General features: G+C 41.4%; 1 protein-coding gene across 1 annotated transcript in view; it reads right to left on the bottom strand.

Moving 5' to 3' along the window:
• LOC311622037 (phospholipid-transporting ATPase ABCA3-like) overlaps nucleotides 1-17,307 on the bottom strand; it is a 107,089-nt gene that overhangs the window by 52,229 nt on the left and 37,553 nt on the right. Inside the window, exon 6 of the mRNA XM_084882737.1 lies at nucleotides 301-560. Coding sequence (XP_084738863.1) covers nucleotides 301-560 — 260 coding nt within the window. The remainder of the gene's footprint in view (nucleotides 1-300; nucleotides 561-17,307) is intronic.

Raw genomic sequence — 17,307 nt, forward strand, 5'->3', positions numbered from 1 at the left:
AGGGATTAAGAAAAAAATACATCATGGACTCAGATAACAGTGTGATGATTATCAAAGGGAAAGGGGATGGGACAGGTAGGAGAGGGAAATGGGGGGATAAATGATGATGGGAAGAGACTTGACTTGGGGGGTGAACACACAATACAACATAGAGATGATGTATATAGAACTGCACACCTCAAACCTACATAATTTTATTAACCAATGTCACCCCAATAAATTCAATAAAAATTTTTTAAACATTGCCTGAAAGATCCAACACTTTTCACAGAGATCTATGACACAAGAAAGTGGAATTACCTTCAATCGGTTTTCCTTTTCCCACACAACAGACTGAATGATGGTAATATAATTCACAAAGAAGAGAAGTATGATTAATATAGAGCCGAGAGCAGAAAACATTTGATAGAAAGTATCATCATCATATTTTGGGTATGGAAATCTCTGAACAAATACATGGACATTTTTAAACAACTGTTCTGCGGTCTTGTGATTATGGTATTTCATGATGGCCTTATCCAAGGCATGTTGCATAAGCAGGAACCCTTCAGAGATGTACCCTAAATAAGAAAACAAGGATTACTAAGTACAACAGAACAATAAATAGTTAAGCTGAACAAAGGAAAAGGCAATAAAAGTATGTCAAAGATAAACAACAAGGTTAATGCTGTGATGAGGCCCTTGCCAGTCTAAATGTACAAAAACCTATTTAGTAGGTACTAAATTTCCATTTATTATGTACACTTTACCACAATAAAAAAGAGTTTTAAAAAATGTACACACAGCTATAATGGTTCCCCCTTACAAATATATAATGCTTTTTTTTTGTTAAAGATCCTAATTTGCCCTAACCAATTTGGTTCAGTGGATAGAGCATTGGCTGTGGACTCAAGGTTCCCAAGTTCAATTCCAGTCTAGGGCATGTACATTGGTTGTAGGCACATCCCAGTAGGGGGTGTGCAAGAGACAGCTGATTAATGTTTCTCTCTCATCAATGTTTCTAACTCTCTCTCCCTCTCCCTTCCTCTCTGTAAAATAAATAATTAAATAAAATAAAATAAATCAATGAAATATTAAAAAAAAAAAAAGATCCTAATTTCCAGCTTCCCAGAATTAAATATTATGAGTAATTATAGAGCTGCTTTCTGCAATTTCAATCAAGTGAAGAGCACTGTATTAATTACTGGACAGGGAAAGACTTTGATTTTGTGCTTTGACATTTGAAAAAGTAAATGAAACTCAAATTCAGTGAGTTATATGAACTGATGTCCACTCTGGCAAAGCTACTCAGTGAGCCTTAGATCTGTCACAGTATGCAAATACTCTCTTATTGGTAGACCAATTTACTATAGAAATTAAAAGCAAACACTTAAAAACTTTTATAGAAATTTGGCATTGCCATGACATCTAAAAACTGGTCTTTCTATTAATCTTTCTATTAATCCTTTAAAGGATTTAAATATAAATCATGTGTCATTTTCTCCACTGTGAAAGATGCCTTTTAATTTTTTAATAGTCTTTCATATGATCATAAGTACTTAATTTTAATAAAGTTCAATTTATCATTTTTTCTTCTGTAGTAAAATAGAGGCCCAGTGCACAGATTTGAGCACTAGTGTGGGTCCCTTGCCCTGGCTGGTGATCAGGGCCAATCAGGGCCTACCCAATCACTATCGGGGCCCATTGGGGCCGGTCAGCTAGGGGAAGGGACCACAGGAGGTTGTCTGGCCATAGGAGGTTGGCTGTGGGAGCACACTGGCCACCAGGGGGCAGCTCCTGTGTTGAGTGTCTGCCCCCTAGTGGTCAGTGCACGTCATAGCAAATGGTTGACCAGTTGTTCGGTTACTTAGGCTTTTATATCTATACTAGAGGCCTAGTGTACAAAATTCATGCACAGGGGGCGGACCCCTCAGCCCAGTCTGCACCCTCTCCAATCTGGGAACCCTCAGAGGATGTCCAACTACCAGTTTAGGCCTGATCCTGGACATCCCTCTCACAATCTGAGACTGCTGGCTTCTAACTGCTCACCTACCTGCCTGCCTGATCATTCCTAACTGCCCCCCTCCCCCACCAGCTTGGTTGTCCCTTACTGCCCTCCCTGCCAGCCTGGTCAACCCCAACTGCCCCCCCTGTCAGCTGGGTCACCCCCAACTGTCTCCCTGCTGGCCTGGTTGCCCCCAACTACCCCCCTGCCAGCTTGGTCACCCCATGCAGCCTGCTGTTCAGTCATTTGTCTATCCCTCACTAACCCCCCCTGCCAGCCTGGTCGCTCCATGCAACCTGATGTTCAGTCGTTTAGTTGTCCCTCACTAACCCCCATGCCGGCCTAGTCAAGTCACACAGTCTGCTGTTCGGTCATTACTGTTACTATCGTGGTGTCCTGGACAATTTGCATATTCCTCTATTATTAGTATCTTATATAATAATAGACAAACGTAAATTGACTGTACCTTCACTATGTCCACAGCCAATCAGGAGATTGCAAATTGACCCAACACAGATGGAAGGTTAATTTTTATGCAGGTGCGGAGTGACTGGACGGGGTGGGACGCCTGCTATGAGGGGGAAGGAGGAAGCAGAGAGAGCTATAAGAGTGGTGCTCTGCCAGGAGCAAGGACTTGGCAGCTCCCAGGCAGCTAGGAGGGAAGCCATGGGAAGGGAGGCCTATTCTTGCATGAATATCATGCAGCGGGCCTCTAGTCTATATATAAAGAGGTAATGTGCAGATTAGGCCAGAATGCCAAAGGTCACAACAGCTCAGGAGGAGGGGCCTGGTGTGGGCCCAGAGCCTGAGAGAAAAACGGATAGGGCAGCCATGCCCAGCCTCAGAAATGGAGAGAACAACATGCAGGGGGCGGCTGCCAGCCCCAGCCCCGTGGCTATGGCCAGAGCAGCAGACACACAAATCCACAGGTGATAAAAAAAAAAAAAAAAAAAAAAAAGAAAGGAAGAAAAGAAAGAAAGAAAGAAAGAAAGAAAGAAATGTTATATCCTAGGAAAGAGACATCTTGAAAATGCCTAAAGAAAGTTGTCCTTTTTTCATGGTGATGAAAACACCTTAGCGGCTGCGGTGGCTGGCAGTGGCAGCAGCAGCAGGGTGATGGGGTGGTGCCTTCCCCTGATCAGCCTGGTCGCCTCCCGCAGAGGGAGGCCAGACTGCAGCTTAGGATATCCTAAGCCTTCAAAAGGACATCCCCTGAGGGCTCCCAGACTGTGAGAGCGGGCAGGCTGGGCTGAGGGGACCCCTCCCCAGTGTATGAATTTCATGCCCGGGCCTCTAGTAGATAATTACAGCCTAGGTGACCTTTATGGTGGAGCGACCAGAAAGACTGGTTGGTGTGATGCGCACTGATCACCAGGCGCAGCCGCTCAGCATGTCAGTGCATTCCCACGGGGTGAGCACCACTCAGCCAGCAGCCAGACGCACGGCTAGTGAGTGCAGGGCGGGGGTAGAAGCCTCTCCCGCCTCCACAGCAGCAGAAAGGGCAGCGAGCACCCAGGTGGTAAGGAGACCCACCCCTCAGTGCACCAATTACGAGTGCCAGGACTCTAGTATGTAGATAAATGACTGCCCACCTGCAAAGTCATAAAGACATTCTCATAAATTTTGTTGTAGAAGCTTTATAATTTTAGGTTTTACAGTTATGTTTATAATTATCTTGAATTAACTAATTTTATGTAGGTATGAGTTAGTAATCAAGATTCATTATTTCCATAGAGATATCACGTTATTCCATCACAGGCTATTCATAAGATTTTCTTTTCACAATGAGTTAGATTGGCAACTTCGTGGAAATCAAATAACTGTGTATTAATCTACTTCCAAACACTTCATTCCTTCTATTGATCTGTTTGTTCATCCACATACCTATATGGCAATCTCTTTTGTTGTTGTTGTTAGAGTAAGTCTTGAATGTTCTCTAACGTTGTTATTCCTTTTCAATATTATATGACTAATCCAAACCCCAGAACCTTTGCATTTCCATACATATTTTAGAATAAGTTTACAAATTTCTTCAAAAAAGTCTTGCTGGAATTTTTGACTGTCAATGTATTCAATTTAGGAAGAATTTTCATGTCAACATTATGAATCACTGAATCAAAGAGGTTAATATATCTCATTTTTTGTTTAGATGTTTTAAAATTTTCTCTCAGGAATGTTTTGTGATGTGAGAAAGGCCACCAGGCAACCATTAATTTGCTGCCTCCGACATGCATGGTCGGATGGAACCTACACGCAAGTACGTGCACTTGATTGGAATCCAGCCAGTGACCCTTAGTTTGCAGACTGACACTCTAACCACTGAGTACAAAGGCCAAGGCTGCACAGTAAGTTCTTTCTGGGGGTTTATTATCACCTTGAGCAGGCCATAGCACATAAAGCACATCTACCAGATCAGTGATATTAAAAATGTATAAGGGGAATGGTTAGGTGGGAAAAAATGTCTAAAAAGTTTCCCTAGAGGAGCAACAATGAAAAAATGACTGAGGAATATTGCTATATACCCTGCACTGAGCTTTCCTAATATTACATCTGACATTACCATGGTACATTGTCAAAACTAAAACATTAACATGAACACAATACAATTTCTAATTTATACAAACTTATTTGGATTTCACCATTTTTTCTCTGTGATTTTTTTTCCTGTTCCAAACACCATCCAGGATACCATATTGATTTCAGTTATGACCCTATAGTCTCATCTGAGCAGGAACAGTTTATCATTCCTTCTGTGATTTCATGGCCTTGATAGTTTTAAAGACTACTTGTCAGGTACTTTGGAGAATGCTCCACAATTTGGGTTTGTCTGATGTTTTTTCATTAATAAAGTAGAGTTATAAGTTTCAGGGTAAAATACCATGGAAGTGAAATGTCTTCTTCATCAAATTATATCAGGGAATATTTTATATCAAGATGACATCACTAGTGATGTTAAACTTCATCAATTTGGTTAAAGTGGTGTTTGCTATTTTTCTCTATTACTAAGTTATGGTTTTCTAATTTCCACAATCTATTCTTTGGAAACAAGTCATTAAGTTTGGCCCACACTCAAAGTAAGGATGAATAAGGTACATCTCCTGAAAAAGGGAGGGGGGGATATTTACATATGTTATTTGGAATTACTCCATAAGGAATATTTGTATATTCCTAATTATTATTTTAATAATTCCATTATATAAATACCAGAGGCCCGGTGCATGAGATTTTGTGTACAGGTAGGGTCCCTAGGTCTGGCTGGTGATCAGGGCCAATCTGGGAGGCAGCCGGTGGGTAATGAGGGGCCTCTGCTGGCACCCACCTTGGCTGGCATGGGGCCTAAGGGATGGGGGAACTTCTGCATTGAGCGTCTGCCCCCTGGTTGTCAGTGTGTGTCAACGTAACCGGTCATTCCACCGGTTGTTTTGCAGTTTGGTTGATTTGCATATTAGGCTTTTATTATATAGGATAGAAGCATTGAGATTCATTTTGCTATTAGGGTAATAATCAGTTGGGTTTTTGAGATATAATAAACACAAAGTTTAAAGTATTCATGTTTTTTTAAAAAATGTTTTTCTTAATTTGAGAGAGAGAGGAAGGGAGAGGGATAGAGGGTTAGAGAAATAGAAAAATTGATGAGAGAGAAACACCCATCAGCTGCCTCCTGCATACAGCCTAGTGGGGATTGCACCTGCAACCTGGACATGTACCTTGACCAGGAAGCAAACTGGTGACCTCTTGATTCTTAGGTCGACACTCAACCAGTGAGCCACACGTGTCAGGCAAGGTACTCATATATTGATTTGACACTTATATAATCCTACCTGATACAGAGGGAATATGCAAAATGACCATAACTCCACAATTAAGATGGAGGCCTATAGCCAAACCAATAAGGGGGAATATGCAGATTGAGGGTCAGCTGGCAGCAGCCAGGCCAGGACACTTGCATTATCGCCAGGGCAACGATGCAGGTGTACCCGGAAGGCCTGTGGGCAGTGGGCAGCGGGCAGGCACTCCAGCCGCCCAAGCTGCCCTGGGTCTGTGGACGCTGCACAGAGAGCCTCTGGGTGGGGAGGCAGGCGGCGGGGGCGGCCTTACTGCCCACTTGGAGGTAAGGGGCCCCCATTAGCGAAGCCTGCAGTCCATCAGCCAAGGGGTGGCTGCGCAAGCCCCGCTTCCGGCCCAGAAAGTGCAAGGTCGCAGGCACAGCCACCTTGGCGGCCAGAGTGAAGTCTTCCGGGCGGTGCCGGGGTTTTGGATCCGCACAGCCACAGGCATCCGGTGCACACATCCCCCACTATCCCCTCCACCTCCTTGTGAATGTCCCCCAGCGCGCTGTCACCCACATGCACCCGCTCCAGTCCCGGACCCAATGCGCACATTCCCCCACATCTCCACCGCACTGGCCTCAGCCCAGCACTCAGCCCAGCAAGCCCACACCCGCCACGGGACATGCACAGCCCCTCTGGCACCCCACGTCCTCGGAGAGCGCCTGTGCTCTGGGTGCTGAGGGTGTCTGTGAGCCTGGGCTCTGGGTGCTGAGGGTGTCTGTGAGCCTGGGCTCTGGGTGCTGAGGGTGTCTGTGAGCCTGGGCTCTGGGTGCTGAGGGTGTCTGTGAGCCTGGTGCTCTGGGTGCTGAGGGTGTCTGTGAGCCTGGGCTCTGGGTGCTGAGGGTGTCTGTGAGCCTGGGCTCTGGGTGCTGAGGGTGTCTGTGAGCCTGGGCTCTGGGTGCTGAGGGTGTCTGTGAGACTGGGCTCTGGGTGCTGAGGGTGTCTGTGAGCCTGGGCTCTGGGTGCTGAGGATGTCTGTGAGCCTGGGCTCTGGGTGCTGAGGGTGTCTGTGAGCCTGGGCTCTGGGTGCTGAGGGTGTCTGTGAGCCTGGTGCTCTGGGTGCTGAGGGTGTCTGTGAGCCTGGGCTCTGGGTGCTGAGGGTGTCTGTGAGCCTGGGCTCTGGGTGCTGAGGGTGTCTGTGAGCCTGGGCTCTGGGTGCTGAGGGTGTCTGTGAGCCTGGTGCTCTGGGTGCTGAGGGTGTCTGTGAGCCTGGGCTCTGGGTGCTGAGGGTGTCTGTGAGATGACAGGGACAGGCCTCCTCTCCGGGGCTAATGCCGGAGCTGAGGCGGGGCCGGCGGGACAGACACACTGGTGGGCCCGGCGCCTTTGCTGAGGTGCCTTAGGCCAGCGTTCGAGATGGGGAACCCAGAGAGGAACGTGCCCTGGGGGTGCCGGCGCCGTGGGCGAGGCCGCCCTGACAGCCTCGCTCTCGTGGGGCCTGCCCATCCTGCTGGCAGCGGGTGAACGAGAGGAAACACTGGTTCCCCGCTGCCCGCCAAGGCGGAGAGCCGAGTGGGGAGACATGGGGAGCGAGTGAGCTCCCCTGTCTGAGGTTCCAAACCCGCTGCTGGTTCCTTCCCCTGCTGAATAGATACACAGGGGTGTCCCCCAAAATGTGTGCACACTCTGAATACCTACTAATTCCAATGGGTTTAAGCATGAAAAGAGAGAAACAACAATGGAGCTGTCATCTGTTAAAGTTGCACATTCCCTAAGGGGTCTCTGATTGGAGAGGGTGCAGGCTGGGCTGAGGGCCCCCCCTCCTGCTCTCACCCCCAAGCACGAATTTTGTGCATTGGGCCCCTATTGTAAAATAATGACCACCATGCATCAGCAAAAGCCTCCATTGGTCACACAACTGACATTCCTTTCTTCTGGTGAGAACATCTCTTCCAAGTATTTAAAGCACCATTATTTGGTATAATTACCATCAGATTCTGTTAATCTGATATTGAAAACTTGTACCCTTTGACCAATAGCTCCCGATTTTCTCCACAACTTGGTAACCACCACGTCACTTTGTTTCTGAGTTTGCTTTTATAGATTCCATGTATAAGTGATATCATGCAGTATTTGTCTTTTTCTGTCTCACTTAGTTAACCTAGCATAATGTCCTCAAGGTTCATCCTACTTGTTGTCTGAGACTCTGATGACACAGATGATAGATCCCATAGGTCCCTGGGATTCTGTTCCCCTTTTTGTCAGTGTCCTTTTACTGTGTGCTTCCGATGGCAATAAGTCCTATCATTCTGTCTTCCAAGGAGTGCTTCTTTCATCTGTCACTCCATTTTGATCTTGAGCCCACACACTGAAGTTTTTATTTCAGATATCATATTTTATAATATTTATTTTTCATTAAATTTTTACTTTTTTAATTAAATTTATTGGGTGACTATGGTTAATAAGATTATGTAGGTTTTAAGTACACAATTCTATGATACATCATCTGCATATTGCATTGGGTGCCCCCTACCCACGGTCAGATCTTATTCCGTCACCATATATTGAACCCCCTTTATCCTTTACTGCCCCATACCCTTCCTCTCTGGTAGCCACCATACTGATGTCTGTGTTTATAGGAGTTTTTGTGTATTTTTCTTATTTATTCATTTATTGCTTTCAGTTTTATATCCCACATATATGTGAAATATGGCTCAGTTTGATTTATTTCACATAGCATGATTTTTCAACATCCTTCCATGTTGTCACAATGTCAGTATTTCATCTTTCTTATGGCTCAGTGGTATTTCTGATGTGAAGATATTGAGGCGCTTCATTATATTGTAGCTTCACACAAGGAGAAGTCTAGACTCCTCACTTGCCTTTTGCTGACCTGGCAGGGGATGTGTTCAGTGTTTCCTGCTGTGTTGGCTGAAGAAGAGTGGTTTTAAGTTATGTCTTGCTGACTGTCCCTTTCCTGGCTCTATGCAGACTTTTATTGGGGTTTTTGTCTGAACCTGTTGACACTTCTGGTTGCTAGATTCTTCAGCTTCAAATCTGGGGTATATGAGGCAAAAACAAAACCAGGGAACTTATCACCATCATATCCCTGGGTCTAGACATCACAACTGGTTTGGCTGCTTCTCCTGTCTTTTAGAGTCTACTGTGAATGTTTTATTTATAATGTACAAAGTTTATATTGAATTTAGTGACAGGAATAGGGACATGTAAGTATCTTCCCAGAAATGGGAGTCTGTAACCACTTGATGTTGCCTCGGAGCTCTTGAATATGCTAATTTTTAAATTATTATTTTTAATAAAGGTCCAGTGCATGAAATTCATGCTCAGGGGGTGGGGTGTCCCTCAGCCTGCACCCTCTCCAATCTGGGACATCCCTCTCACAATCCAGGACTGCTGGATTCCAACCATTCACTTGCCTGCCTGCCTTATTGCCCCTATTTCTGCCTGCCAGCCTGATCACCCCTAACCACTCTCCTGCCAGCCTGACCAATGCCTAACTGCTCCCCTGCTGGCCTGATTGCCCCAAATTTCCCTCCCCTGCCAGCCTGATCGATGCCTAACTGCTCCTTTGCCAGCCCAATTGCCCCTAACTGTTCTCCCTTACCACCCTGGTCACCCCTAACTGCCTTCCCCTGCAGGCCTGGTCCCCCCCAACTGTCCTCCCCTGCAGGCTTGGTACCCCCAAACTGTCCTCCCCTGCAGGCTTGGTACCCCCAAACTGTCCTCCCCTGCAGGCTTGGTACCCCCAAACTGTCCTCCCCTGCAGGCTTGGTACCCCCAAACTGTCCTCCCCTGCAGGCTTGGTACCCCCAAACTGTCCTCCCCTGCAGGCTTGGTACCCCCACAACTGCCCTCCCATGCAGGCTTGCTTCCCTCTCCCCCAACTGCCCTCCTGTGCAGGCTGATCCCTACCAACTGCCCTCCCCTGCTGGTCTGCTTACCCACAACTGCCCTCCTCTGCTGGCCATCTTGTGGCATCCATCTTGTGTCCACATGGGGGCAGCCATCTTTGACCACATGGGGGCAGCCATCTTGTGTGTTTTAATGACAGTTAATTTGCATATTACTATTTTATTAGCTAGGATATCAGATGCAAATATGTAACATTAAATATTGTCTCACAGGTCACTAATGCTTGTTCATTTTTTAAACTTTTAAATTAATAATTTAAAGTGTATAATTCTGTGGCATTTCACATATTCACAAGGTCATGTAACACTCACCTCTGCCTTGACCTAAAACATTGAGACCACCTCAAAGAATCGCAACACCCATTGAGCAGTTAACCACTCCTCCTCCTGTCAATCCTGGCAGCCACCAATCAATCTGCTTTCTGTTTCTAGATTTATCTATTATGGGCATTTCATAAATAGAATCATAATATGTGACCTTTGTGCCTGGCTTCTTTCAGTTAGCATACTATTTTCAAGGTTCACTCATGCTGTGGCTTGTATCAGTACTACATTTCTTTATATGACTGAATAATGTCAATATTTTTCTTTCTCTGCTTTAGTCTGGACAATGCATATTGTGTGTCTTCATATTTTCTACTATTTTTTGTGTTCTATATGCTATTAATCTCACCTAATTAAATGTATTTTTTAAAATATATTTTATTGATTTAAGAGAGGAAGTGATAGGGAGAGATAGAAACATCCAAGATGAGAGAGAATCATGGACTGGCTACCTCCTGCAAGTCCCCACTGGGGATTGAGCCTGCAATCCAGGCATGTACCCTTGAGCAGAATCAAACTCAAGATTCTTCAGTCCACAGGCCGACGCTCTATCCACTGAGCCAAACAAGCTAGGGCTAATTAAGTGTTGTTGTTGTTTTTTTATTATAATTATCACTTGTTTTAGTTTTAGCTTGTGCATTTCTGCCCTGAAATATCTGATCTCTTCACCCACTGTGGCCATTCTTTCTTGTAAACAGCTCATCACACTCATAAAGTGTCTTAAAAATCCTTGTCTGTTTGCCGAAACCGGTTTGGCTCAGTGGTAGAGCGTCGGTCTGCAGACTGAAAGAGTTCGATTCCAGTCAAGGGCATGTACATTGGTTGCGGGCACATCCCCGGTGGGGGGTATGCAGGAGGCAGCTGGTTGATGTCTCTCTCTCATCGACATTTCTAGCTCTCTATCTCTCTCCTTTCCTCTCTGTAAAAAATCAATAAAATATTTTTTTTAAATCCTTGTCTGCTAATTCCAATATATAGTTTATTTATGCACCCATTTATGTTCATTTTTTCTTTTGATTCTGGGAACATTTTCCTACTTTTTTGCATATCTTGTAATTTTGGATTTTATGCCAGATATGAAAAAGAAAGTATAATTTTTGTTTCATTTTGTTGACTATGCCAGCTCCTTTCTTTGTAATAGAATTAGAGGGGGGGGGGGGGATGAGCTTTTATTTAATATATTTTTTATTGATTTCAGAGAGGAAGGAAGAGGGAGAGAAAGACAGAGACACCAATAATGAGAGAGAATACTTGATCATCTGCACACCCCCTACTAGGAATCAAAGCCCAAACCCAGATACGTGCCCTTGACTAGAATAGAACCAGGGACCTTTCAGTCAGCAGTATGATGTTCTATCTACTGAGCCAAACCAGCTAAGGCAAGCTGAGCTTTTAAATTCCATGAGTTTAGTTGAGCCAAATCTGGGCCTCACCTTATATTAAATTCAGTTCTCCTGTGATTCCAAACGGCATCCTTTATCCCTTTGCCCAACTTCCCATCTACTGCGCCATTGATAATGGTCATCTATCTATTACTTTGTTAATCTCACAGTAGAACAGGGTTGAGTAGAGTTGCAGAGAGCTTTGATTTGGCTTGGGATAAAGTGCAGCAGGTTCCCACAATATAAACATTATAAAACTCACAAACCTTGGCTTTCTGGTCAACCCTTTCATAGGGGTTATACATCCTGCATATCAGATATTTACATTACAATTCATAACAGTAGCAAAATTACAGTTATGAAGTAGCAACAAAAATAATTTTATGGTTGGAGGTCATCACAACATGAGGAACTGTATTAGAGTTGTGGCATTAGGAAGGTTGAGAACCATTGCATTAGACTATCAGCTGACTTCTCAATGAAACACTTCAGGCCAGAAGGCAGTGGCATGAAATATACAAAGTAATAAAATGGAAAAAGAATAAATCCAAGACTATTAATTTCAGCATGGGTATCATTCAGAATTAAAGGTGAAATTAGAAGCTTCACAAACAAGAGAGAGGGAAATAAAGCCTAAAATAGTTTATGACCACCAAACTAGCAATGCAAGAAATGCTAAAGAGATTATTGTAAGAAGAAGAAATATAGGGAGAGGGATGAACATAACATAGGCATAAAGAGTGAAAATGGCAAAAGTAAGTATTAATAATAACCTTAAATGCTTTAAATGCTCCAATCAAAAGACATAGGGTAGATTTATGAATAAGAAAATATGATCCATATATATAGTGTCTACAAGAGACCCACCTCAGAACAAAAGACCTACAAGGATGAAAATGAAGGGATGGAAAAAATTCTCGATGCAAGTGGAAATGCGAATAAAAAGCTTAGATATCAATACCCATATTTAACAAAATGAAAGCCATAATAAGAGACAATGAAGGCCACTTTATAATACTAAAAGGATGGATAAAACAAGAATATATAATCCTGTAAATATATGTGCAGCCATTATAGGGGCACCCAGATATATAAAAAATAAAATAAAATAAAATAAAATAAAATAAAATAAAATAAAATAAAATAAAATAAAACTCCTGAAGGACTTAAAGGCAAAGATCAATACCAATATATCATACTAGGGGACTTTAATACCCCACTGACATCACTGGATAGATCTTCTAGACCAGTGGTTGGCAAACTGTGGCTTGTGAGCCACATGCAGCTATTTGGCCCCTTGAGTTTTTAGCAAAGGTCAGCTTAGGAGTACCCTAATTAAGTTAATAACAATATACCTACTTATATAGTTTAAGTTTAAAAAATTAGGCTCTCAAAAGAAATTTCAATCATTGTACTGTTGATATTTGGCTCTGTGGACTAATGAGTTTGCCGACCACTGGTCTAAGGGAACTTTGGGACACTAAATGAAACCTCATCTATATAATAGGGGTCCAATAAGAATAGGAAGCTGATAAAAAAAAAAAAAAAGGAAACATGTTTGAAGAAATAAGGACAGAAAACTTACCTGACTTTGAAAAGAAAAAAGTCACACAAGTCTAGAAAGCACAAATAATCTGAAACAAGATGAACTCAAAAAGACCAACATCAAGACACATCGTAATTAAACTGGCAAACATCCTATATAATAAAATCATAGTACGTATGCAAATTGTTCTCTCGGCCAGTTGTCCAGGTGTTTGACCAGGAGACGGGGCTGGCCAGGGGAAGGCAGGGAGGCCCTGGCTGGCGGTGGTGTCAGCAATGGTGGCAGACTAGGGGAAGAGAGGGAGGTCCTGGTGATGGTAAGCAGCCAGGGAGAGGGAGGACTATCCAGCTCTCAGCCAGCAGCTGCTAGAGACTCTACCAGTGCATGAGTTTCATGCACTTGTCCTCTAGTCAACAATAAAGTAAGAATCTAAAAGGCTGCCAGAGAGAGACAGAAAGTTGCCTAAAAGGGATCTTCCATTAGACTATCAAATGATTTCTAAACAGAAACACACCAGGACAGAAAGGGGTGGAATGAAATATACAAAGTGACGAAAAGCAAGGAACTGAATCTAAGATTACTCTACCCAACAAGGCTATCATATAAAATTGAAGGTGAAATCAGGAGCTTTGTAGACAAAAAGGGACTGATAGAGTTTATTACCACCAAATAAGCAATGTAAGAAATGCTAAAGGGACTGCTGCAAAAAGAATAGAAAGGGAAGAAGGACCACAGACATAAAGAACAAAAATGGCAACAAACAAGTACCTTAAAAGTAAATGGACTAAATGCTGGAATCAAAATACATAGGGTAGATAGATGTATAAAAAAAACATGACCGATATGCTATCTACAAGAGACCCACCTCAGAACAAAGGACTCACACAGTCTGAAAGTGAAGGAATGGGGAAAATTTTTCAGGCAAATGGAAATGAGAAAAAAAAGCTGAAGTAGCAATACTTATATCTGACAAAATAGACCTCAAAGTGAAGACCATAATAAGAGATAAGGAAGGCCACTTCATAATACTAAAGAATTTACACAGATTGTCCAACTATTCCAAAAAAGTCAAGAGGATGGAACACTTCCAAGCTAAGAATTCAACTCTGGTAAACATATATGCACCCAATATAGGAGCACCCAATTACATTAAAAAAAAAAAAAAAAAAACCTTCTGAAATATATCAAGGAAGAGATTGACAGCAATACAATCATAGTAGGAGACTTTAATATCCCATTGATAACACTAGATAATTCCTCAAGACAAAAAAAAAAATCAGGAAAAATAAGCAATCCTAAGCAAATCACTAGATCAGATAGAATTAATTTACAACTTCAAACAGTTCACCTCAAAGCAATGAAATATACATTCTTCTCAAGTGCACATGGGACATTTTCAAAGACTAACCAAATATTAGGACACAGGCTAAATCTCTACAAATTCAAGAAGATTGAAATCATATCAATCATCTACTCAGATCACAATAAAATAAAGTTGGATATCAACTATAATAAAAACAATAAAAAAACAAAACAGAGACGCTAAACAGCATGATATTAAATTAATGTGTTACCAAAAGATCAAAGAAGAAATAAAAGACATTTTGGAAAAAAATGAAAACACAACAATCCAAAACCTATGGGACACAATGAAAGCAGTCCTGAGAGGGAAGTTCATATCACTATAGGCCTACCTTAAAAAAAAAAAAAAAAATATATATATATATATATATATATATATATATATATATATATATATAAATAAACACAAATGAAACTGGTAATAAACAACTTAAAGAACTAGAAAGAGAGCAACAGGAAAAGCCCAAAGTAGAAGGGAGGAAATAATAAAGATTAGAGCAGAAATAAATGACATAGAGACCAAAAAGACAATACAAAAGATCAAAACCAAGAGCTGGTTTTTTGAAAGGACCAAGCTCACCAAAAAATAAAAAGAGAGGGCCCAAATAAAAAAAATCAGAGACAAAGAGGTGAAATAATAACTGAATCCAGACATACGAAGTATTGTTAAAAAAAAAAATACTACAAACAACTGGATCCAAAAAAACTGGACAACCCAAATGAAATGGACATATTCCTTGAAAAATACGATCTTCCAAAACTCAATCAGGAAGAATTAGAAAAAATGAATAGGCCAATAACTATTGATGAAATTGAAGCAATAATCAAAAAACTTTCAGCAAACAAAAGCCCTGGTACAGACAGCTTTGCAGGAGAGTTTTACCAAACATTCCAAGAAGAATTTACACAGATTGTCCAACTATTCCAAAAAAGTCAAGAGGATGGAACACTTCCAAGCTCTTTCTTTGAACCCAGCATTACCCCAATCCCTAAATCAGATAAAGTCACTACAAAGAAAGATAATTACAGGCCAACATTCCTGATGAACATAGATGCTAAAATCCTCAACAAAATGTTAGAAAATCATATTCAGCAATAAATTAAAAATATTATGCACCATGACCAAATTGGACTTATTCTAGAGATGCAAGGATGGTACAATATTTGCAAATCAAAAAACATGATATAAACAAACATGATATAAATAAGTTGAAAGCCAAAAATCACATCATATTATCAATTAATACAGAAAAAGTTTTTGACAAAATCCAACACCCTTTCCTGATAAAAACTCACAGCAAAGTGGGAATAGAGAGATCATACCTCAACATAATAAAAGCCATATATGACAAAACTATACCAACATTATACTCAATGGGCAAATACTAAAACCATTTTTCCTAAAAATAGGAACAAGACAGGAATGCTCATTCTCACTATCCCTGTTTGACATAGTACTGAAAGTGCTAGCCATAGCAATCATACAAGAAGAAGAAATAAATGGCATCTAAATTGGAAAAGAAGTAAAATTGTTATTACTCACAGATGACATGATATTGTACATAGAAAACCCTAAAGACTTCACCAAAAAACTACTAGATTTCATAAATGAATTTGACAATGTAGCAGTATAAAAAATTAATACCCAGAAATCTATGGCATTTTTATACACCAATGATGCCCTCACAGAAAGAGAAAATTAAAAAAAAAAATTCTTATTTATCATTGCAACAAAAAAAATTTTTTAATATATTTTATTGATTTTGTACAGAGAGGAAGGGAGATAGAGAGTTAGAAACATCGATAAGAGAGAGTCATCGATCAGCTGCCTCTTGCACACCCCCTACTGGGGATGTGCCCACAACCAAGGTACATGCCCTTGACTGGAATCGAACCCGAGACCCTTCAGTCCTCAAGCCGACGCTCTATCCATTGAGCCAAACCAGTCCTGGCTGCAACAAAAAATTTTTGATACAAAATCATAAACCTAACTAAGGAGGTACTTAGACCTGTACTAAAAAACAAACAAACAAACAAACAAACAAAAAAACCTGCAGGATGTTGAAAAAGAGATAGAGGAAGACATAAACAAAGGGAAGAATATACGGTGTTCATTGGTTGGTAAAATCAACATTATTAAAATGTCCATGCTACCCAAAGCAATCTATAGATTCAATGCAATCCCATTAAAATAGCAATAGCATATTTCACAGACCTAGAACAAACTCTCCAAAAATGTATATGGAATAATAATAATAATTTTAAAATTTCTGCTATTTGCCGCAGAAATCCTGAGAAAGAACAGGATTGGAGGAATCACAATACCCAATATTAAGCTACATTACAATGCCACTGTTCTCAAATGTGTCTGGAACTGGCACAAGAACAGACACATAGACCAATACAACAGAACAGAGAACCCAAAAATAGACCAAGTGATTATGCTCAATTAATATTTTACAAAGGAGGCAGAAGTATACAATGGAGTCAAGGCAGTCTCTTTAATACATGGTGTTGGGGAAATTGGACATGCAAAAAAAAAAAAAGAAAAGAAAGAAAGAAAGAAATTAAACCACCAACTTATACCATACACAAAAATAAACTCAAAAAGAATAAAAGACTTAAACATAAGATGGGAAACCATAAAAATCTTAGAAGAATCCATAGGCAGGAAAACATCAGAAATATTGTATAGCATCATGTTTACCAATACATCTCCTAGGATAATAAAATCTAAGGAGAAAATAAACAAATGGGACTACATCAAAATAAAAAGCTTCTGCCGAAACCGGTTTGGCTCAGTGGATAGAGCGTCAGCCTGTGGACTGAAAGGTCCCAGGTTCGATTCCAGTCAAGGGCATGTACCTTGGTTGCAGGCCCATCCCCAGTAGGGCATGTGCAGGAGGTAGCTGATCCATTTTTCTCTCATGGATGTTTCTAACTCTATCCCTCTCTCTTTCTCTCTGTAAAAAATCAATAAAAATATATTAAAAAAATAAAATAAAAA

This window comes from Pipistrellus hanaki (genome assembly GCF_964339955.1).
Source record: "Pipistrellus hanaki genome assembly, chromosome: 4".
Classification (NCBI taxonomy): Eukaryota; Metazoa; Chordata; class Mammalia; order Chiroptera; family Vespertilionidae; genus Pipistrellus; species Pipistrellus hanaki.